The 22,962-nt window shown below is 41.2% G+C and overlaps 1 protein-coding gene across 5 annotated transcripts in view; it reads right to left on the minus strand.

The window, feature by feature from the left end:
* Rps6kc1 (ribosomal protein S6 kinase C1) overlaps nucleotides 1-22,962 on the minus strand; it is a 160,526-nt gene that overhangs the window by 25,633 nt on the left and 111,931 nt on the right. For 4 of the 5 annotated variants that reach the window (XM_023567045.2, XM_063236734.1, XM_003474604.5 and 1 more), the window contains 4 exons: nucleotides 13,911-13,958; nucleotides 12,620-12,752; nucleotides 1,982-3,580; nucleotides 1,621-1,710 (listed from right to left, as the gene is read on the minus strand). In XM_023567045.2, coding sequence (XP_023422813.1) covers nucleotides 1,621-1,710; nucleotides 1,982-3,580; nucleotides 12,620-12,752; nucleotides 13,911-13,958 — 1,870 coding nt within the window. The remainder of the gene's footprint in view (nucleotides 1-1,620; nucleotides 1,711-1,981; nucleotides 3,581-12,619; nucleotides 12,753-13,910; nucleotides 13,959-22,962) is intronic. The other variant, XM_013157504.3, reaches the window with a different exon arrangement.

Below are 22,962 nucleotides of genomic sequence, written 5' to 3' on the forward strand. Positions count from 1 at the left end.
AACAAGTATTTTTATGTATGTTGACCAATACCTAAAACATTATTTCTTAACAAATTAGAAAGTTGGGGGAGTTGTAAAACAAGAGTCAGAAAACTATAATAAAGTGATTTCACTTCAAAGTTTTTTGTTCTCACATTAACTGCATCTTACTAATAAGGTTTCAAGACATGGCATCATGTTATTTATTTGAGAAAAAATTATAGGAGTGTTTTGTTTTCTCTAGGAAAAATTAAAATCAAAGAGTTCTACTTTGAGAAAAGGATAAAGAAAAAAACATGCAAAGAACTCAAGGGAGTGACAGTTCCCAAATGATCGTTTGGGGAAAGTTTTAGGATATTTGCTCTGTAAGTTGAAAATTTTTGCCATTCCTCAGTACAGAAGTAATTCTTAACAATGACGATTATAGCTAAAAAGAATCCTAATTATAATAATTGCCTAATACCAGAACTGAACAAGATTAGCTGGTGACCACTTACTGGCCGGCTCACAGCCATTCGATACTGTACTGAAGCCAGGTGTGGTGACGCAAGTCTGCAGTCTCAGCGGCTGGCCACTGCAAGTTCAAGGTCAGCCTGGGCCACTAAGCAAGACCCTTGCTCCAAAGGTGAAAGCAGCAGCGCTGTTGCTAAGCACTACAGCACTCTGAGTTCAGTCCCCAGCACTCTGCCCAACAACACAGATCAAAAGCCAAGATCGCCTGAACATGATTAACTTAAGACTCCTTTAAAGGTCTGGGGTGATGACTCTGGTCGTCCAAAGAGGCTAAGCGCTGGGCAAAAAGTGAACAAACTTTCGATTCAAACAGATCACAATCTGCACTCATAATGGAAAGTAACTCAAACCCAGTTTATATATTTAAGCTGCTTAAAACTGTCAACGTAGGATCAAACGTGCACAGCAAAAAATCGCTAATTTTAAGAATATAAACACAGGGCTGGGGATTTAGCTCAGCAGCATAAGCACCTGCCTTGTAAGCAGGCGGTTGTGAGTTCAATCCCTGGTACCGATTAAAAAAAAATTTATATATATATATATATATATATACACACACGATAGTAACGACAGGAGAAACCTGCTGTGCCATATAGCGGCTACACAGGGTACTTTTTAAAACAAGGACCTACTTCCTAGTTACCTGAATATGGAAAGAACTCTTTAAAATAGGTTCTGAAATGCCAGGCTGACCCATCACTGAAATCACATGCATTTCCAACATGCTTCACTTTTACTCATTTTTAACCTTATGAATTTTGCTCGTCTGCTACTTCTTGCCTCTTATAAAAACCATCCATGTTAAAAAAAAAAATCCATGTAAAAATGTTCAAGATATTAAACGGTTCTTTGAAACACTAGGTTAAGACATTTTTAACAGCCCACCGCAAGGGAAGTATGAACTCTTAGCAAGAACGGCAGATATATATATACCCATATATACATATAAATATGTATCTGTGGATTATGTAATGGTTTATCCCGTAATTTTCTTTTTTGCAAGATAAGAAAAGAGACAACCAAATCCAACACACATGTGGACGGCTAGTGAAATATATAACTCCTATAAAGAAACGAGAGCTGCCGAGCCACTTTTTCAAGTGAAACATTTTAGGAGATTGCTCTAACCTGGGGCACAGTACATTCTCTCTATGGCATCGCTGTCACAGGAATCTTCAACCTCACTCCACCTGCTAAAATACGTTAGCTGAATGTGTCCTAAAAACAAAACGACAGGAGAAATCAAAACATTTTTCTCTTCCATTTTCTGCAGAAGTGAACTGTAATTACTCCTTTTGTAGCTAAAAACAGTATCATTAAGAATAATGGCATCATTAAGTACTAGAAGCTATTACTGGGGGTGAATTTGCCGCACTGATAATGAAGCTCTAGACAGGAAATGAAGATACTAATTACAAGATAAAACGCCTACTCAGTTAATTGGAAGCAACAGCGAATAAAAAGAAATGCATTTGCAGAAGTTCCTGACCTCTATCATTCAATAAGATGTTGTTTGGGTTCAAATCGCGGCACACAATTCCCTCTCTATGTAAAGCATCAAGGGCTACCACCATTTCAGCTGCCCATCTTTGAATGCAGCCCTCTGGGATATAAAGCCTGGAGTTTAGTGCTAATTTTTTATCAAGGTCCTCAAAAATCTGATGGATTTCCTTGTCCTCTTCCAGTGCTAGCCCACGCTCGCCCTCAGACTCTGAGTTTCTTTGGAATAAAGAAGCAGGTTCCTCTTTAGCCAAGTCATCGATGTGATCTGTGAACAGCAATACTTCTTGTGTTCTGAAAGTGTCTGCGTTGGCACTGTATTCGTTAGCACCTGGGAGTGGGTTAGAAACACGGGAGAAGCTTCCTTCCGCGCTGTTTGCGGTTAATGCTGACTCAGCTACTCCAAATAGTCCAAACTTAGGATCTGAGCTGTGTGATAAAGACGGGTCTTCAGAATGGCTGCGGTTAACAGCTGCTACAAATAACACCCCCAGATCCTCCTGGGCATCGCGTGTCTCAGATACGCTCCAGGACCTGGGCCTAGAGGGACCACGCAGGTTCCCCGAGCCTTCTTCTTCAGGGGTGTGGCACTGCTCAGTGCTGAGCCTGAGGCCTAGTACATCTGGGGCCTCCAGCAGCTTGTTTTCTGCTCTGCCTAAGGAAGTCTGTGTAAACTTAGTAGGTCCCATGGCTGCAGCTTCGTTCGGTGGCTCCAATTCACCAGGCAAATTTACAAGCAGATCGGGCCTTCCTTCATCAGTACCAGCGATATCATCAGACGCTGCATCTTTAAATGAAATAACTGGGACTGAGTCATCTGAGCCCCTGCTAATGGTGTCCAGGGCTGTAAACTCGACTCTGCTTTCACCGGCAATAAAATTCTTAGAAGCGCAGTCTCCATCAGGAAGACCAAAGAAAGGCTTTAAGGGTTCTGATTTCAGACTGTACAGTTTTTCACCAAAATCAAGTCCCAGAAACTCACTTGTGCTGTCCTTGCTATCTATCCTGAAAAACTCCATGGGACTGTTCTTTGATCTGCTAAGGGAACTGGATGTTCCTGGAGAAGGAACCGTCTCTGGGTCCTCATTTCCAGGGAAGAACTTGAGCACATGAGTTCCTGGCCGGGTGCTGGAGCCATCACCTTCGGCGGCAGGGCGAGCCGGGAAGCTATGGAGGGCTTTGGCATCAACATCCCTCCCTTCTGTCTTCATGAAGGGCTCCTCGTTCAAAGTTCCTGGTTCGATCTTTTCCTGACCATACTCATTGCATAACGTTAAGTAACTAGTAGTGCATTCTTCTTCGGAACTTGAGCCAGAATCAGGCCACTTTGGAGAGCTGTCTTGGCCATCGTCTTCCTGGTTGCTGTCCTCTTGAGAACTGGGAGTGAGACTAGTCTTCAGAGGCAGAACTCGGAGCAAGCCTCCCCCATCGCTCTCTCTGGACTCCAAGCTGCCGCTGTCCTGAGGGCTGGCGGCGGGCTGCTGCAGGCGAGCTTTGGAGAGCCCGCACTGTTTCACTTCCTTAGTGTCAAAGCTCTCCTCGGGACTTCTGTTCAGAAATCTACTGATATACGACCAGAGCTTGCCACCTGTGAACAAGTACAACAAACAAAAAACATTAAGACCTTCAAACTGGCATTTATTTAAGCCATTCTAAAAAACAGGTATTTTCTAATAATCAAACACATCAGTGATGTTCATTAATATCAATCGTGCTGTAAGACAGAACGTTTAGTAAAATGTGATATAATTTTAAAATTTTGTTAATATCTGTAAAGTATGATTTCAAATATATCTTCTGATATCAACTATTTTTAAAATAACAACCTATTTCTTCTGAAGGGAAATCAGTTATAACCAATACTAATATGAAATGTCACAGCTAAAATCTTGCTTTCACTATTACTTCATCTTAGAAACAGATAATTATGTTCTGGTCTGCTAATGTAATAATTGAGCAAGCAGCAATATATAAGGTGGTTTAAAATTGTGGAGTACAGCTTTTAAAAAAGCTAACAATATTATTCCACTTTGAAAAGGCCCACTAGAGAATTAGAGGGGAAATGTGTACATGCTGTGTTTTTATAAATGACGTATTTCCCTATCTCATGCCCCGTGAGACATGTCAAGTACCATAAACCAGGGAGGACTAATGGGGCAGCCATGAATGGGATAAGCTGTTACGATCCTATACCACGATATGCAGCTACTAAACTAAACTAATAAGAACTGGACACTGAAAACTGTACTCATTAAAAACATCATAAAACAGATACAGAAGAAATCAGTGCTCTCTAAGATCCAGAGTAAGTGTACACAGGCATTTGTTTACATCAGTCAACTGATTTACCAAAAGGCAGCAATAAAGAACTGTTCTCCTTTGTAAATTTTCAAGTTAAATATATCAAAAAAGTATAAAAAGAAAAAAGTACATTTGATCCAGAAATCTCAAAAACAATAAATGCAAAAGGCAAGTGTGATGGCACACATCTGTGATCCTCGCACTTAGGAGGCTGAGGGAGGAAGACCACTGTGGGTTGGAGGCCAGTCTAGGCTATGTAGAATTCAAGGCCAGCCTGAAATACATAGTGAGACCCTGTCTCAAGAAACAAAAACAACAACAAAACAACAGATGCAACTATAATAAAGCACCTCAGCCAATGTTTAACATAGAATAAATGCTCTATAAAAGGTAACTGTCACAATACCAATCCCAGGATTTTCATTCCCACATCTCTTTCGGCCAGTGATCTAGTTAGCAGTCTTTCCCCTCGGTAATAATGGTACAGATACAACTTTTCCCTCTCATTGTTTCTTAGAGGATTGCATTCTGTCCTCTTTAGAACGTTTTACAAATCCCTGTGTTGAAGCTAATGATTAACAACTGACATTAAATTTTCAGGCTCACTCACAAAAAACAGCTAGGGATTTACTCCCTAATTTTTTGTCTTCTGACAACAAAACCACATTCTTCTCATCACAAATGCCTACACTGTGGCATTCTAATTAAAAAAAAAAAAATGCCTGAACCTGAAACTGAAATTCTTATGCAATCCAAACAACAGCACTGGTGGTTTCTCTTAGATGAGGACAACATGAAGGAAAGGACCAAGTTCTTTGCCTAATTACTATTCAGGGTGCAGGGCATGGCAGGCGCCTGCCCAAAGCTGTCACATCAAATGACGACACCTCAGGAGACACGCCATCCCACGCAGACACCACCTGCTTTCAGTAGTCGGCAAGAAACACTACCTAAGAAAGTTCAAAGGCGAGTTTCATTTGCTCTTAGGCCACCTCCACCTGGAGCTGCTGAAATCTGAAGTTCAGTGCACTTAAATTATTACTGTCCCTCAAACTGGATCAGACTTGGATCGCTTCTCTTCTCTGCTCTTCCTGTTTGACAAGTCTCCAAGTCCTGTAGGACCTACTTTCAATGCCTCTTGCAGACTTCCTGTTCTCCAAATTCTCTGAACACGCTGTGCTTCTTGGGAGAACCTGGAGGTCCAGCTAGACCCTGCCTGAGGTGCCTGCTTTCTATCACATGCACTGCTGCTCACCTCATCTTCCGCTTTGGCATCGATTTGACTATACCATCTCTCCACTCAGGAACGCAATCCCCTCTACCCACTGAACCATGCGCCAGCTCCACACTGGCTCTCAGACCTTTCAGGACACAGTATTACCTCACGCCTGGATCCTGCCCTTATTACATCATTCTGAACGGGGTTTCCCCACAGACTCAGGCTGGGCTTTCCTTATACTACACTGAGCAGAGAATTTTTTCCCTACTAATTTCTCCAACGCGTACTTGTCAAAATCCTACCCATTCTTGAAGGTGCTTCAGAATTTGTTCTCTTAGACCAGCTTCTTTGTTTCCTCTCGCTGCAGACAATTTCTGTCTTCTCCGAGTCCTTTATATTGCTTCATCCCTCCTATGACATTTACAACATTCTATTTCACATGAATATGACTTCCATGTTTCTCTTATCTCCTTTACCAGACTGCAAGGTCTTAACAACTGCAAGCAGGGGATTCTGTCTACTACACTAAAATAGATATTAAATGAATATTTATATAAAAGGATGCCAACTTTACAAAAAAATTTTAAACCTTTCAATGAAGAAAAGCTGTAAGTACTAATAATGTCATTTTAGGAGAGGTCAAATTTTCATTCAATTTTAAAACTAACAGTCGTATTGCAACATTTTCAGAAAATACAGAAAACTAAAAGACAAAAATAAAAATCATCCATAATCCCACCACCTAATGATAAACATTATTAAACCCTTACTATATTTATTTTCAGTTCCTCATTCACAATTAACATCCGCTCGTAAACATTTTCTAATTTTCATTAAAAAGTGAGCTTCGGTGGCTGCACTGCATATCCACAATGTATTTAAATGTTCCTCTGTTGGACATTTAAGTTGCTTCCAGTCTTCTACTATTAGAATTACAATAATAAATATTTTTACACACAAATATTTGGCATCCCTGATTATTTCATTGGGACAGAATCCCAGAAATGAAAGTACTAAACCAAGACGCATGAATATTTTTAATGTGTTTGCTATATGTTGCTAAAATGCTTTAGCAAAATCGGCTCCTGTAAGTGATTCATAGCAGTCCCATCTTTACAGCAAGCTGCCCGCATCATACGTGGTCTAGTAACTGGATTAATCAGAATGGCAACCTATCTAATTTCCAAAGCTTTCATTACTAGATAAAAATTTTAAATTTGATCACTGGCATTTTCTTTATGGAATCTGCTCCCAACCTATGTAAGTACCCTAGCATAAATTATAAAAACTGTTTTCAAGAGGGAAAAACAGACTGTTTTAGCTCTTTCTCATTCTCTGTTGATGCCCAGTGAAACTTAATGCTCAATACGGAACTGAAGAAACAAAATTTTGGTCACACCCCATCTTTTCTCAGTTGTAAAATCATGAAAATCCAAATCTACAGGGATGCATTACTCACTTTAAAATTTCTCAACCATGAGAGCTAGACAGGCTTTTACTGTCTACAGAGTTAACATCCAGCTAACAAACTTACATATCAGCATTATTACTATAACAATACCAATGCTAGCCTTACAAATTCTGCTATTGCCAAATCACAAAATACAAATAGGAAACACCTGAAATATTTGTAGTTTTAATTTTTCTAAGCCCCTTTGAAGCATTCAAAATCGCAATTATTGAATCACCCTAAGCTTCAAAAAACAGTAATGTGTGAGGTTTAATTAAAACTCTTTTGTCTCTCATATTTTAATTTACTGATTTTCTACAAGATTACACAGTAACTGTGTTAATTTGCTTGATCAGAATTAAGACTTAAAAAAATTCAATGCAAAAAAAAAAATTCAATGCATATAATAAAATACTGGTATAGCAATGCGAACAATCATCTTTTGACCCAGAAATTCCATTTCAACAATCTGTTCCACAAAAAAATTAAAAAGCAGAGGGCCCTATCTACACCTCAATGGGGGGAACTATGTGTTCTTTGTTCTGGTTCTATATTGTGCTTGGGGCAAAATTTCAGCTGGGCTGTCGGTGGGGAGAGCTGCAACCCCCTCTGCTGCTACACCCTGGGAAAGGGAGGGACACAGCCACAGCGCCTCATGCCTGATGGGAAGCCCAGAACTACCAAACCCTTTCATACCTGATGAACCCAGCAGGAAGGAAATGCCCAGCCCTGTTATTCTGGGGAAGGGAAAGCTACGCAGAGGCCTCATTCTCTGGAATCTATTTCACTAATGGTGTTGTTTTGGGACATGTTACCAAAATAAAAGATGTCTCTGTACAAAACAAATAAATAAGCACAAAGATATTTATGTATAAGTAGTGGAAACAGTTTAAATATCAATTAGTAGAGGAGTAAATTATGATAAAACACTTTGTATCTACTCAAGAAAATCATAGCAATATTTGCAAATGCATAGCATTCACCACACTCCACGTATGAGTCTAAATACTGGATACATATTGGCGGTTGAAATCCCACATTGACCTGACAGGGTAGCTAATTTTTACGTCCTACTTTACAAGGAGGAAAGAGTGAGTAACTTGCCCAAGGTCTCCCTACTAGTATCAGCAAGCCAGCATTCGCACCCCACGACCCGGCTCACCAGGCTGCCTCCCTGAACACCAAGCCGTGGGACGCCCCTGCTTGGACCAGCTACTACAAAAAGCCGCATGAAGAGCCACTTATCATTAAAAACAACACAGAAACAGGTAGGGGTGCATGTTTACACACAAAAAACTGTTAAAAGACAAACCCAGTACAAGTGTTTAAAAAGTGTTTGTTTCTGGGCATGAAGGCGAACAGAGAGGAGAATTTTATATACTTCTACAGAGTTTGAATTTATTTGTTTACAGATTAGCTCTATAATTTTATAAAGTAGCTAATAAAAAGGGGATTATTTTGCCACTTTAGTCTGTGTGTCTAGGAGGAAACTCCTTCCCCGCTCCCTTCTGGTGCCCACATGCTGGCTTCCCCAAGCCCAGTCTCCCCACCCTGGTCCTTTGGCCCCTCTCCAGCTGGAGCCAGACCCGCCCCCTGCACACTGGCCCCTTCTGCAGTGCTGGCTGAAGGTTACAACCTAGGCCCTCATTCTAGATGCTCAAATGCTCACGTCTGTCCGAATATGTTGGTCCCTCTCCCTTTTCCTTCAAACAGACTCACAGTAAGAGACTCCTTAAAAGGAACCATAAACCTCTCTCCTGAAATCTTGTCTGTTACCTCCCACTTCCTGCTCCACCACTTGGTTTTTTAACAAGGATCTCCAACTCCATCTCCAATGCAGATTCTGATTTTCCTTCTAAATCTACGTTTCCTCAGCTTAGTAAATGGAAACTCTGTTCTTTCAATATTTGGGCCAAGCCAGACATGGTGGTGATCCCCTGTAATCCCAGCACACTGGATGGCTGAAGCAGGAGGGTGGCAAGTTTGAGAAGAGCCTAAAGAGTTGCAATTTAGTGACTCAGAATCTGTGCCAAGACCATGCGGACACACACACACACACACACACACACACACACACACACACACACACACAGGGCTGGGACGTAGCTCAGAGCAAAGGCCATGGGTTCAATACTCAGTATCACCAAAACATAGAGAAAGACAGAGCTAGAGAGAGCAAGTACCCTGGAGTCATGCACGGCAGAATCACATCAGTTCTACCTTCAAAATTTTTTTAGACCCCCAAAAAGCGCTCACCACAAACTCTAACAACCATTCCTCTCCACCACCACTACTAACGCTACTGCGGTCTAAGTGTGTCCCCCAAATGCTCATGTTTTGGAAGCTTGGTCCCCAGTGTGGCTTTCAAAATGGAGCCTGCAGGAGGTATCAGGTCATGGGTCATGCTCTCAGAGCGGAAGGGATTCTGTAGCTCTCGGGGGATCCAGGTGGCTCTGACCTCCTGTCCAGCCGTGTGATCCCTTCCTCTCTTACACACTCCCACGGCCAGGACACCACTCAGCACGAGGCCCTCATCAGAACTGAGCAGATTCTCACACTAGGGCCCGGAACCTCCACAACTGTAAGCTGAATAAATCTCTTTTCTTTACCCAGCCTCTGGTACTTTGTCATACTACTAGAAAATGAACAAACTGGATGTCCAAACGCCATCACTTTCACTTGCTTCACTGCACTTCCACGCTGGCCTCCCTGCTGCTGCCTTCGGCTGCCTGGCTCCTGTTTTCCACGTGACAGCCCCATACTGTCACTCCACTGCTCGGCACTTGCCAGGTGCTTCCTACCTCGCAGAGTGGAAGGCCAGTTCTGACAGCGGCCTGTAAACCCCTGCCATGAACCTGTGAGTAAGGCCACCACTCTACACAGACTGCCCTCTGGCGTTTCCTTCCCCCTTCCTTTATTCTTCTGCATCACACTTGCATGGAGTCTTGTCTGCCTACTGGCTGTTCCTTCTCGATCGTTCAGTTTAAGTTCCGTGCAAGTGAGTCCTCCTCCTTCATGCATACCTTGTTATAACTATGCCTGTCCCCCAGTAAGCACCCAACAAATGTCCAAATGAATGAGTCAAAAATAGAAAGAAAACGAGTCTATGAGATTCCAGTAAATCAAAAATATTTCTGTAAGCAGTAGGAACCAAAGCTACAAATCATAAATATTCAGCCATCTGTATTATGGAGGAACAATTGTTCGAGGTTTACTCTTTCAGTAATAAATATTTACACATATGAAAGTGGCTTTTTATGAGCTACACGACAGTCCTAGCCCATGATCCTCCCAATCAAATGCCACTGATCTAATAAAGATAACACCCTATTTATCATCCAGTTCCTTCCAGTGTTCACACCAGGTCAGGGAAATGAGCACAGATTCTTCTCTCCCGGATCCTGACCATCACAGGGCTCACTGGAGCTACCCCAAGGCCTCTGCACTAGGACCCCAGAAGGCCACGTATCACCATCCACGGGCCACTCACAGTCCTCCAGCTCAGTCCCCGCATAACACTAGCACAACCTTAAACACTACATCAGATCCTATCTGGTGGTTTCCCAATGTCCCTGGACAAAGCCCTGCCCCCGGGCTCAACCTGCTGTCCAGGGCTCTGCTGGCTTCCCAGTCGCTCCCAACCACTGGTGCCTTCCTCTCTCGCACTTCAGCCAAATTGTCTCCTTTCTCGCTCAGCAAACACTGCGAGTTTGTTTCCACTCTTCTCCTGCACTGGACTTGAATGGCTGTTTCTCCTGCCACTCAGAACTTCTATGAACTATCTCCTCCTCAGACAGACCCTGGATGACATGGTCTACGGTGGCCCCTCCGCTGTTCTCTGTTACATCGCCCCGGGTTACAGACGAGGACCATCCCTTTAGAATCTGTTTTATTTTTCTGTTTGACCTCTGGAAAAAGAATTTCGATTTCAACATGGTGATTCCTGGCTTATTCACCTAAAAAAGAGTACATGCTCAATAAACTTGTTGAATGATAAATGTATTGGGAGTTTCTATTTGCACTCTAAGCTACAATCTTTATAAAACTTCTTAAATTAAATAATAGACACCTCACCTGAAGAAAATCAAAAGAAGTATCCCTCCCAAATTCAAACTATGGTCACTCCAAGTCAGAAACGGTAACAGCAAAGAGTCTTGGTAAAGATGATCTAAAACAGTGACAAACTTGAATGTGCTATGTCTATGACATGAAGACATAACACAGTTCAACCGCATTAAAGCCAACTGGAGAATCAGCCCTCGGAGGTGTCAGGCAAGGCGAGCAGATGGCAGAAGAGAAGCAGAAGTGTGGTTTGGAAGGAAGAGGAAGAAGAGGAAGGTAGAGCCACAAATAACAGAGACAGGCTAGGATTGAAAATTGCCAGATAATCTCCAACATGAATAATCCACCTTGGGTAATAGACTATTGACTATAATTACATTCATCCTACTGACCTTGTTCTAAATTATTATGGATTATTACTACGCAAGTTATTTTGTTCCACACCAGAGGTGGCTGTATTTCGCTATCAGATGACATGACCTCTAATTCAATAATGTCTGTAATGCACTGGTATCCTCAGATAAAAGCTGTCTATAATGTCTGAACAAAGGTGAATTAGTTATCCAATTCACACACGCAATTAACTCTCTTAATACCTGTGAGACCACGGAGCCCCTTCTGAATTTCCTATTAAATACTGCATATGGAGATTTTCCCTCCATCTGTAGTTATCTTGTGCTGTACTTCATAATAAACAATATTAATAGTTTATTGTCCCCATCAAAAATCTTGCATTAGTTGTCATAAGAGACCTTATTCCAGAAAGCAATGACTTCTTTTCCCAAGAAAATGCATTAAATTCAGATATTATGTCTATTGGGAAAGCAGATTTCTTTATTCTCAGTGGTAATAATTCTCAGTGATAATAACACAATCATGAAACACACCAAATAATTTTTCATACTATTTTAAGAATACCATTTTCAAGGACCAAAAAGCAGTATCTATATATTGCTATATATATATATATTGTGAATTTCTATTTATGAGCTATATTTAGTCATTCTAAATAAAAGACTAAATTCGTGTGTTAACAAGCAAAGCCAAATCAAAACATAATAATTTTTTGCCACCTGTTCCCTCTACCCAGAGCTGCAGTTTCATGGTCGGAAGGCAGAGGAGGGCCCTGTGCCTCTGCTTTGTACCCATCTGTGATGCCAGTGGCTGTGTTCACAAAGACTCGGATCCGCAGAGCCAGGTAATGTCAGATGTTAAGCAAACATCTTGCCTTCTATAAAAAGCAGATAATTAATTAACTCTTCGGGGGATGTTTTTCTTTGCATCACCTAACACAAATGTATCTTTTTAGTAGAGATGAGAGAACAAAATAAAATCCTTAAAATCCCACTTTCTTAGCATGCAGTCACCCACAGGTCCTCGTCACATACACAGATCCCACGACCCGGGTAAGGAAGGGAGTGGATGCGGTCTAAGTGGAATCTGTCCTTCGTTGCGTTTGTCATTTCCCTCACAACCCAAAACAAGGGAGCAGGCAGAGGGGTGATCAATGGTCTCCTAGGGGGTTCACATATTTTGTCTACAGAAACCGGAAGGCGGCAGGTGCGCACTCCGGGCAGAGACGACGGGCCACCGACCTTCAGCATGCTGCAGCACCAGGAACACCGACTCCTCCGAGACGATGTACTTGTGCAGACACACCATGTTGGGCACACAGCGGGGGATGATGGTCTTTCTGTTCCTGCTGGACTCGCTGCTTTTCCTCAGACCCTGACAGAGAACAAAAAGGTCAGTTGTACCCTCAGCTGCCTTTGGAGCCTGCTGTGCTCTGTGTTTATCAACCAAACTAATCTATCCGAGTTACTCCGGGCTTCAGAGAAACCACTCATCTGCTGCTCTATGCCCCTCGGTCCCTGGAGGCTCCGCTGATGGCATCTGGCATGAATCCAGAGAACGAAAGATGCCACAAAGCTGCCATTAAAATCAATTACGTGGGTCAGTGTTTTTATTAGAGATGCTCTCAAACTAAGTCATCAGGATGACACGCAGTTATTTCTCTATGACCTTTTAAGTTTTATTTTACTTATGTACATCTTTCAAAGCAGGAGATGTTGTGAGATCAATTCACATGCCAGAGACACAAAAGGTATTCCTAGATTAAGCCAGCAAATATAAAGTTCTATTTCAAAACAGAACCAAGATTATGACAGTCTCCTCCAAAAGAACAGGTGTGTACATTTGGTGGGGTCACTCTGGTTTTTAAAAAACTGGGAAACGTCAATGATAGAGTATATTCTTAATAGGAAAAGTGTTTTGGTACATGTCAATGTGACCCACTGTCAAGCCTTCTCAGCAAAAAAAAGAAAAAAAATCCTCAGAAAATGAAACACAAAATTAATCAAGTCACCTTCTGGATACTACGGAGATGTTTAAGTTAGGATATTTTAGAATATGTACTATCACAATCGATTCCAAAAACAATTTCAAAATTATAAAATTGAGTTTTTATCTTCTCATTTATTTATAAACTATTCTATATACTGAATCAAATTGAATTTAGATCAGAGATATAGATAATGTTTTCCTAAACACCAATAAAATTTCAGTTCTTAAGAAATGCAGTCATGTGATCATCTCAAAAGTAAGAGTATATGTGATCATCACAAACTATATGAAATGCATTTGAGATGTAAACTACAAAAAGTGATCTTCCACTTATCCAAATTATTTCCTCCATATTCTGTGGCATAAAACTATTTTTAAATGTATTCTACAGCACATATATCAACTGCGATAAAAGTACTAAAAAACAGAGCTCATCATAAACAACAGTCAACCATCCATGCAAAAAATATTCAATATCTTTTGTTTCAAAGCACAATTTGAACATAAATTTTAAAATTCATTAAACATACAAATCCTACTTACTTTTAAGATGAACGTCTGGTTTGTCCTTGTATCCATTACAAGTAAAACCTATATAAATGATATGAGTGATAATTTAATCATAACATAAGAAAATAATAACTTTTGGAAATGAAGAGTCGGGGGATAGAATTGAATACCCCCATATTATTCATTTCTGAATAATTTTTTTTAAAGTCAAAAATCACAGGCTCAAAAGTCTCACCCAAAATACTTTATTATGATGTCTTTCTCTAAAGGTGCCATGCTTTTGCTGTGTTAAAAATGCATTTCTTGAAAGTAAAGGGAATATAACTTGTTCACGACACGGCCGTAATTCAGATGCCTGACTGCCAGGCGGCTCTGAGCCACAGCGGCACAAGCATGATGGTCCCACAGGGAAGCATGGACAGGCCCATCCGGTGGTACAAGTGGCTGCCTGGTGGGACAATTGTGGATGTACCTCCAGTGGCTCAAGCAGGTCGGAACATGTTAAAGAATTTTTTCTGCATGGAACTGAAAAGATGAAAAGGAAGCAGTTTTTAAAAACTGTTTAAGCCCCAACTTTCATCTTGAAATCTCCTATGTAGGCACTTGCCGTCCTGTGGGCTCAGCAACTAAGGTCTCGGCTCTGCCTAAACATCCCTAACTCCTCTTCTCACCATTGGCAAATCCCATCGGCTCTATCCCCAAAACGCACTCAGAGTGCACTCAGCGCCCCACTTCCACTAACACCCAGATACAAGTACAGCCCAAGGCTCCCCTCGCTGGGAGCACTGGCCTCCCACCTGATCTCCCGGCTCCTGTCTTTGTCGCCTCACAGTCTCATCTCAAAATAGCAGCCGAGGTCTTTTTCACACGTAGCTTAGATCACACAGCTCCTCACTTCTCACTGAGCGGAAGACTCTAACTCCGTAAACTGTAAACCAGCTTCGAGACCTTTCACAAACTCACATTCTGCCCCCACCCCAAACTGTCACACACCCCCAGCCTGATGGCCAAGACAGAACAGAGCTTAGAAATTACCCTACCACATATCTTTTTAATTATTATTTCTACATGCCATGGCAAAGGCTGGCAAACTTTTCAGCAAAGGGCCAGATGGGAAACACTGGAGGTTTCATGGGTCCATGCAGTCCCAGCTGCTGCTTTTCAGATCTGCCCTTTGTAGCACAAAGGGAGCCATGAAACCCTGCTCCTCCTCCAAGGTACTGAATAATGCCACCCTCCACACAAGTCCTAAACTAAGGAGGTCCACCTGAGGTGCCACCTGAGGTCCCCATCTCCTACACTCACAGACAGTGACTGAGTCAATTCTCCCAAGCACCTCTCTTCACCACTCTCTACACTTTCACCCACCACAACACAATTTGATAATTTCACCACTCCTGTTCTACACTTGGTGACACTGTAGCTTTATAAAGCGTAGAAGCTATAATAGCAGCTAATATCATGTACCATTTGTGAGGATTCAGTAAGGTGATCGTATAAAACCACAGCCAGTGATTATTATTATCCCTGTTACTGCTGTCTCTCTCTGGAATGCCCTCCTACCCACTTAGCAGGTAAGTACTCATCTCTCCACATTCTGTGCAAATATCCCTCTGTCTCTCTATAACACTGGCAGCTTCCTTCCTTTATTCTCCTACTTAACACAGTACTGACTTCCTTGTGGCATCTCTAGTCCTTTAAATTGGTTTTATTTGCTCACATGTCTATCACCCAGCCAGACTTCAAGCTCTATGCAGATATGGGTCAAAGACTCTGCAGATATACTCAGAATAAATTACCCTGGATTATCTTGACGGATTCCATAGAACTATCTAAACCCCTACAAGCAGAAAAGTATCTCCTGCCAGAAGAAAGGCAGGTAGGTAAATCAGAGAGATCAGAGTATGAGATGAGTGCGTGGTTGCTCGCTCTGAAATCTAGAGACCCACGAGCAAGAACCCACAGGGAGGCATGTGGGAACCCAGTACAAGCGTGAGAAGGAACCCAGGGAACTTCCAGGAGGAAAGGTCAGCCCTCAGCTGACAGCCAGTAAGGAAGCTGAGTTCAGACCTACAACTAGAGAAACAGAATTCAGCCAGGACCTCAAAGGAGCTGGGAAGCAGGTTCTCTCCAGAGACTCCAGTAAGCCATGCAACACTTTGATTTGCAGACCAGTGAAACCATCTCACATTTGTGGTGTCCAGAACTTTCAGATAACACACTACGCTGTCTTAGGCAGCTAACTTGGCAGTGATTTGTTAAGAGAGCAGTGGAGCAAAAGGACTATTTCTTCTATCACATGATGCTTTGTGCAGACATAGTTAACATTCAAAAATACGTAGCTAGGAGTACAGTTCTGAAAGTTTAAAAGTCAGATGGCACTATAGGTATGAAGCTTAGAGAATAAGGCAGAGCTAAATTTCTGTATCTGGGCATTTTCCACGGGACAAAAGTTGAAGGCATGAGATTGACCCACGGGCACCATTCCTTTATTCCAAGACACTGTGCTGGGCCTTACAGAACAAAACCGCACAATGCTCTCAATAACCAAGTATCTTTTACTCCAATTTTAAAAAGGAGGAAACAAATATAAAAGTTGACTTACCCTGCTCTCAACACTAAGAAGTGGACAAGGTAAAATTTAAACAAGGCAGTCCGGCCCCAGACGCCTTCCTCTTTAGCTGCTAAGCTACGATTCGTGAAAAAAGTACTACCTCTAAAGACTGCAAATCACACATAGTTGGAATATTGTGGGTGGATCCAAGAACCCCCTAAAGTGTAGTCAGAAAAATGCAAAGAAAAGCATGAAAACACAGCAAGTCCGACTTCAGGGAAAGAAAACACTTCACTGAGTCGTCACCTGTCCTTTAAAGCCCCAAGAGACACCCCCGGACTGACGTGGGGAGGAAGCCCCAGTCGGCACTGCTTTACACAGGGGACTGCTGAGTCAGTAAGGAGTGAATGCAGTTCTACATAAAAATCTTTGCATTGTGAAGGCAAGACAGAAGAAGGAACAAATGCTATAACTAAAGTATTAGTGAGATCGTCTGTCCAAAGAAAGGTCTGGATTCTTATTATTGTCAGAGAGGGCAGGCTTATTCTCTATCTCCCCTGTGAGCTACACTCACCATAAAGCTTAAACCTCCGCAGCACAGAGGCACATCAGAGAATATAAACCTTGAACGTGAAGTTACTACAGCATGAGTGCAAGCGGAGGCGCCTTGCCTGCTCTCTGCAGAGGCAGGCTCGAGAACACCTGTTGAATCTGGGACGATATTAGTGCTCCTTCGATCTCACTTATTTTGACATCAAGTTGTAACTCTGTGAGGCCACTCACCAGAAAGCCAATGATACCTGACTAAGACACTGCTGTATGAAATAGGAAGCATCTCACTGGGCACAAGGCACTGGAGCCATACGATGAATCGAAGCATCTCAGCTGACTGAACAGAACATCCCAGCATAAATCAGGAGTGATATCTCTTTGCTGGCCTCACTTAGCCATGAAGCATGAAGCAGATTAGATAAAAAGGCCAAATTAAGATGGATAAACGGGGCTGGAAAGTGCTGGGTTATTTACATTTACTTTCTTCTCCTACCAAGTTTGTTTGCAACGAGATGCCATTCACATTGAGGCAATAAACACAAGAACATATGTGATTTTTTAAAATGTGCCCTTTGACTGTCAATTTCTCCCAAACAGGTGTTGGCTAAATGATTATAAATTGGCCTCTGGATACACCTCTTCAACTGAGCCGTACAGGGCTGGCGATAATATAATTAGACCTAAAAACATCAGGCTGGTGAATGCTTTCCATCTGTTTGGCAATAATGTTTAGTTAACAATAGTCTTTAAAAGAAGCACCTTCAACTTCAGTTCTTAAAGTTATTTATAGAGCCATTCTTAACACACCAGCACTCCTGCTAACAAGAGCTTTAGCCACTTGGAAATTATTAGCCATGCAGCTGTACACAAAGAGAAACGACTGCATTTAACATCTGTATCTTTCTAAATTTACACGCTTCAACCTCATTTAAAGTCATTTCTTAATGAACAGTGCGATGGCGCTGCATAATATTGTACTTGCATGCACAAAGATCGTAAGGAGCCAAACATTTTTTTAAATGCCAACAGTAGGCCAATCTGTAATGAAGCTGTCAGCATAAAGGACAAAATGATAGCTTCTTTAACCCTCAAACAGAATTTGTTCATTTGTAGACTAGAACACATCAATTTAAAAACTGCTCATGGGTTTGCTCACCTTTGTAAAGACAAAAATCTAATTTGTACTAATTTGATACAATTGTCTTTCCAATAAAAGGCTCCTAAAACCATCTTTCATTTCACAATAAAACAAGTACTACAACTAAAACTGTCATGAAATAATTACCTTGCACAGTATACCTTATTGAACGGGTATAATTAATGCATTTCTTCCTCTCATTTTCCACACTTATTTATCAGCACCGTATTAGCATATGGTCCAACAGAAGAGCTTACTCTATCTTTGCCCATGCCGAGACAGAGAGGGACTGCTCCCAACGGGGAAAAGGGCAGACAGCTTACTCTTAAGGACCAGCTTCATTTGATCCTCAGTTCTGCCCTGACAGTGAAACTAACTGCCTTTCCTAACGTAGCAGGAAAAGTTCCAACACATTGGGAGGGCTGAATCATTTTTGTTAACCAGAATAAAAAAGACCTAATATGAAACCAGATACCACCCTGCAAAGACAGGGTGCAGAAAGTACACAAAAAGCATCAAATGATTTTTTTTTTTTTTTTAGGCCTGTAAAACAGAAAAAAATCCAAGAAAAGGAAAGCAATAGCTACCACATGGATACACAGTGAATATGGTGAGGAGGTAGGAGGAGTCTCCCGCAGCTGGGAACGGACTTCTACCCCTTCATTCTTGAAGCTTTATAGATAGTTCATTTAAATGTTGACACTGGAAGCCTGAAAGTTCTGAAGTGCAAGAGCGAGAGCAAAAGAGAGAATGAGAGAGAGAGAAAGAGAGAGAGAGCAAAAGAGAGGACAGGACAGGCTTATTCTCTATCTGCCCTGTGAGCTACACTTGCCATAAACCTCCGCAGCACAGAGGCACATCAGAGAATATAAACCTGGACCTGGTCAATATGAGGGAACATCTGTCTCTGTTTTGAAGGCCGTTCACTGTATAATTAATAAAAGTTTGAAAGAATGTTTAAGAAAAGTCTGGAGGATGACTGCACTTGACAAACAAGGTCTGTCCCTTCTTGGTGTCAGGACACTGTTCGTGTTTGCTGGATATAATCGGAATGGGACTTCGGCTGTGTAAGTTCCACAGCTGGGAATTTACATCTAAATCAGCATCCTGGAAAGGATGAGTAAACATGATACACAAGCCACAAGGAATGTACAAGCTCAATTCTGCACAGAAGACAGGTTTTCTTAACAGAGTTTCAGAGGAGTAAGATGGCACTTACTGAACTCTCTTTGAAAATCAGCCCATACTCAACTTAACTATTGTTTGATGAGCTCTAACTAACCTCATGTTGGCATTGTAAGAGCTGGTAATGTCACCCTTCTGCAGAAATGGTTAACAACACATGAGACTACTAACACTATGCTTTCCACCCCTGGTACCATGTGGTGATATCAAATGTTATTCATGTTTTCTGCTCTTTAAAAAATCCATTTTTCATTCTTATGAGAATCAAAATGTGTTTTTAACTCCACATCTTATTCTCACAAGGCATCCCTTATAAACATGTGGCCACCAGGAAAGATCAGTGTTATGTGACCTTCAGTACCAACGACCCTCCCCACAGGGTCTCGCTCACTGCAGGGCTTCAGGAGACCAATGTGTTCCTCATACCACCGTACCACCGCACAGTGACTCTGAAAGCAAAGGACGCTGTGCCCACAGATCTGGTCCATCAGGAGGCGCAGAGGCGAGAGCACCAGCATGATAGACTGTGCCCACGCTTCTCCTGCGTTACGCCACGAAGCCAATGTATTCTTGGTTTCACGGAAGTTGTTTCCCTGATGATAAGTGACGTCTGGAGGGTGAAACCTGACATGGGCACTTATAATGCTAGCCTAAAGGTTACTGTCACCTGCCATCCTCAGCAATCTGTTTTCAGTACCAAAAAGCATAAGGGGAACCTCTAGGGTTTAAGGTGAACAACCACAAAAACCAAAAGTAAGCACCCTGGGAATCTTGCCAGCGCTTTATGTGTGCTGGAGCTCCCAACATAGCACATTATCAGGAAGTAAAGACTCTAAACAGGTATTGCCTTGACAGTGGATGGGAAAGCCAAGACTCACCAGGGAACTCATAACAAAGTGAAATGTTTCTCACAGGTAGGTTGAGTTTTTCAGGCTTCTATTTAACTCAGAAATATCTTCAAAGGTCGAAGATAACAGACCAAATCTATCAAGACTGTATGGAGACAGCATCCCAAATCTATGATTCTTTTTAGTAATTAAAAACCCCCAAATAACATAAGGTATACTTTAAATATTTATCCAAGCTTCTAAAAATATCCCCTATTTCAGTTTATCTAGCTACCTTAATTTCTTAACTACTGCCAAAGTGGGGCAGGGCCACAGGAAAAATCCAGTTTAGGAAGAATAAGGAACATAAATGTAAGTTGGTAAATAACTACTTTATAAGAAAACAACTCATTTTAATTTTCCTTAAATGCCCAGACATTTGCAAAAGGTTTGGGTATGCTAATTTTTTAATTAAAAGATATTTCAGCAGTGAAAGTGCTTTCATATGCACTACCGATTCTTCATCAAACGTCAACTTTCCAACTTAACACCAGTATAGCCGGTGGCGGCCTGAAGGTTTACCATCTGCTGCTACCCAAAGTCACTGTGGCCACCTTCAGAACATATGCATCAAAGCCCCGAGATAAGAGACTGAAGAAATCCTGCCTAAGTCAGCATAAGGGGGACGATGAGCCCAGAGGCAGGCAACAGGCAAGCGACCAGAAAATGCAGCGCATCAGGAGCCAGCACAGTCGCCCCCAGAAAAGGCACCCAAGGTCACAGGGACTCCAACAGCTGAACAGACGGGCAAGGGGAATACCGGTATGGACGCAGCACAGGGAGGTCACTCAGTGATGATGTTTCTTTTTAAAAATAAAGACAAGTCAGATTTCAAATCAGTTTTACTCAAAACAAACATAAGCTGGGTACAATGAAATATAAGACGTCTAAAATATACATAAGGCATTTATTTAATCTATGGGTAATAATAAAGGTATATATTGTCCATGCAATCACAAATAGGGTGCATTCCTCAAAAGACTTGTTTCCTTAGGTTATCAAAATATAATTTTAAAAACTTAGTATCTAAATACTCAGGATGTTTTCTACTTAAGGTAATGATCACATTTGCCACGATACCTTCTATAAAACAAAATACTACTGTGGTTTATAAATACAGACTCTCATGAATCTAACTATTTAATTATTAGTAATGAATAACTGAAATAGTCATCTTAAAAGAAATTAACTAATATTAAATTTTCTTACATTTCAACTTTGCCCTCTGCCTTTTAAAAAAGTATTTTAAATGCAGCTAGAGGAATATCCATATACAAAATATTTTTTTAAATTATATAAAAAATGTCTTTTAACTCTTGATCTTGAAACAACAGATGTGTTTAGCTTGAGTTAATTCCAATCTTAATCCAGATTTTTCCCTTCAAAACTTCCGAAGGGAATTAGTTATAAATTAATTTAAAACCAGGGCATTATTAAAACATTCGTGTACCATAACAACTATCATAATAAAGCCCATTTGTCCTATCAGCTTTTTAAACTTCAGTAATGTAAGTGTAACCCGCCGAGTGCAACCATACATGCTTTCCATAATCTAACACAATACTGGATTGTGTGTGAATGCCCCATGTGAACTCAGCTGGTACCTGTGAATGCTTGGTAACCAGAATAATAATCACAATGTTTTTTAAAGATCACAGTGTGTCACTGGGATAATGGCTAAAAATAGTGTAAATGCTACCAGAATAACTTAGCTTCCTGGATGGAATGAATATATTATGAGTCATAATATTAGAAAAAGAAAATAAGTATATTTTAATACTGTTGAAACAGATTTGCAAATATAATTTACTCAAAATTCAAAAGCTAGTCATTCACACATTGTTTCATTACCCCAAAGGGCACTAAAATATATTCACAAAGTTTGTCTCTAATATTAGAGTCAAAAAAATAAAGAGAAATGTTTAATGTTTCTGATTCTAAGGACACATGGAGATGTGAGAGGCCTAGGACAACTAACACAGTATCAAGGGAACAGCAAAAACAAGAGGACTGACACTGTCTAGCTCCATGACCAGGACAAAGCCTAAGCAATTAAGATGGTGTGGTACTTGCTAAAGAACAGACAAATAGCCGGGGGTGTAGCTCAGTGGTAGAGCACTTGTCTTAGATGCATGAGGCCCTGAGTGGTACTCCATAAATACATAATTGTCATGCATTAATTATAATTTTTAAATGTAACTTTTAAAATGTGGCACAGACTAACAGACGCCTCACCAAAGAAAGTATAAAGGTGGCAAATACGCATCAGAAAAGATGCTCGACATTATACATCACCAGAGAAGTGTGGATTAAACCTCTACACAGAATGACCAGACTCTGGGAGACTAACGCTGAACGCTGAGGAGCACACAGAGCCACAGAAGCTCCCATTCATTGGAGGGATCATCACGGTACAGCCACTGGGGAAACAGTTTGGCAGTTTCTTACAAAACTAAACATGATGCAGCAAGTGTGTTCCCTGGTGTCTACCTAAGGAACTGGCACATCTATTTGAAAATCTGCACATGGCTGGTTTATTCAATATCACCAAAACTCAGAAGCAGCCAAGATGTCTTTCAGTGGGTACATGAATAAATAAACTGTGGTGCATTCAAGTAACAGAAGACCACAGAGCACTAAAAATCAAGAGCTATCAAGCCACAAAAAGACACAGAGAAACTTTACATGCCAATTACTGAGCGAAGGAAGTCAATCTGAAAAGGTTACACACTGTGTGATTCCAGCTCCATGACATTCTGGAAAAAGTAA

This window comes from Cavia porcellus, unplaced genomic scaffold (assembly GCF_034190915.1).
Source record: "Cavia porcellus strain 051 isolate PalLab524CR breed Dunkin Hartley unplaced genomic scaffold, mCavPor4.1 scaffold_26, whole genome shotgun sequence".
Classification (NCBI taxonomy): domain Eukaryota; kingdom Metazoa; phylum Chordata; class Mammalia; order Rodentia; family Caviidae; genus Cavia; species Cavia porcellus.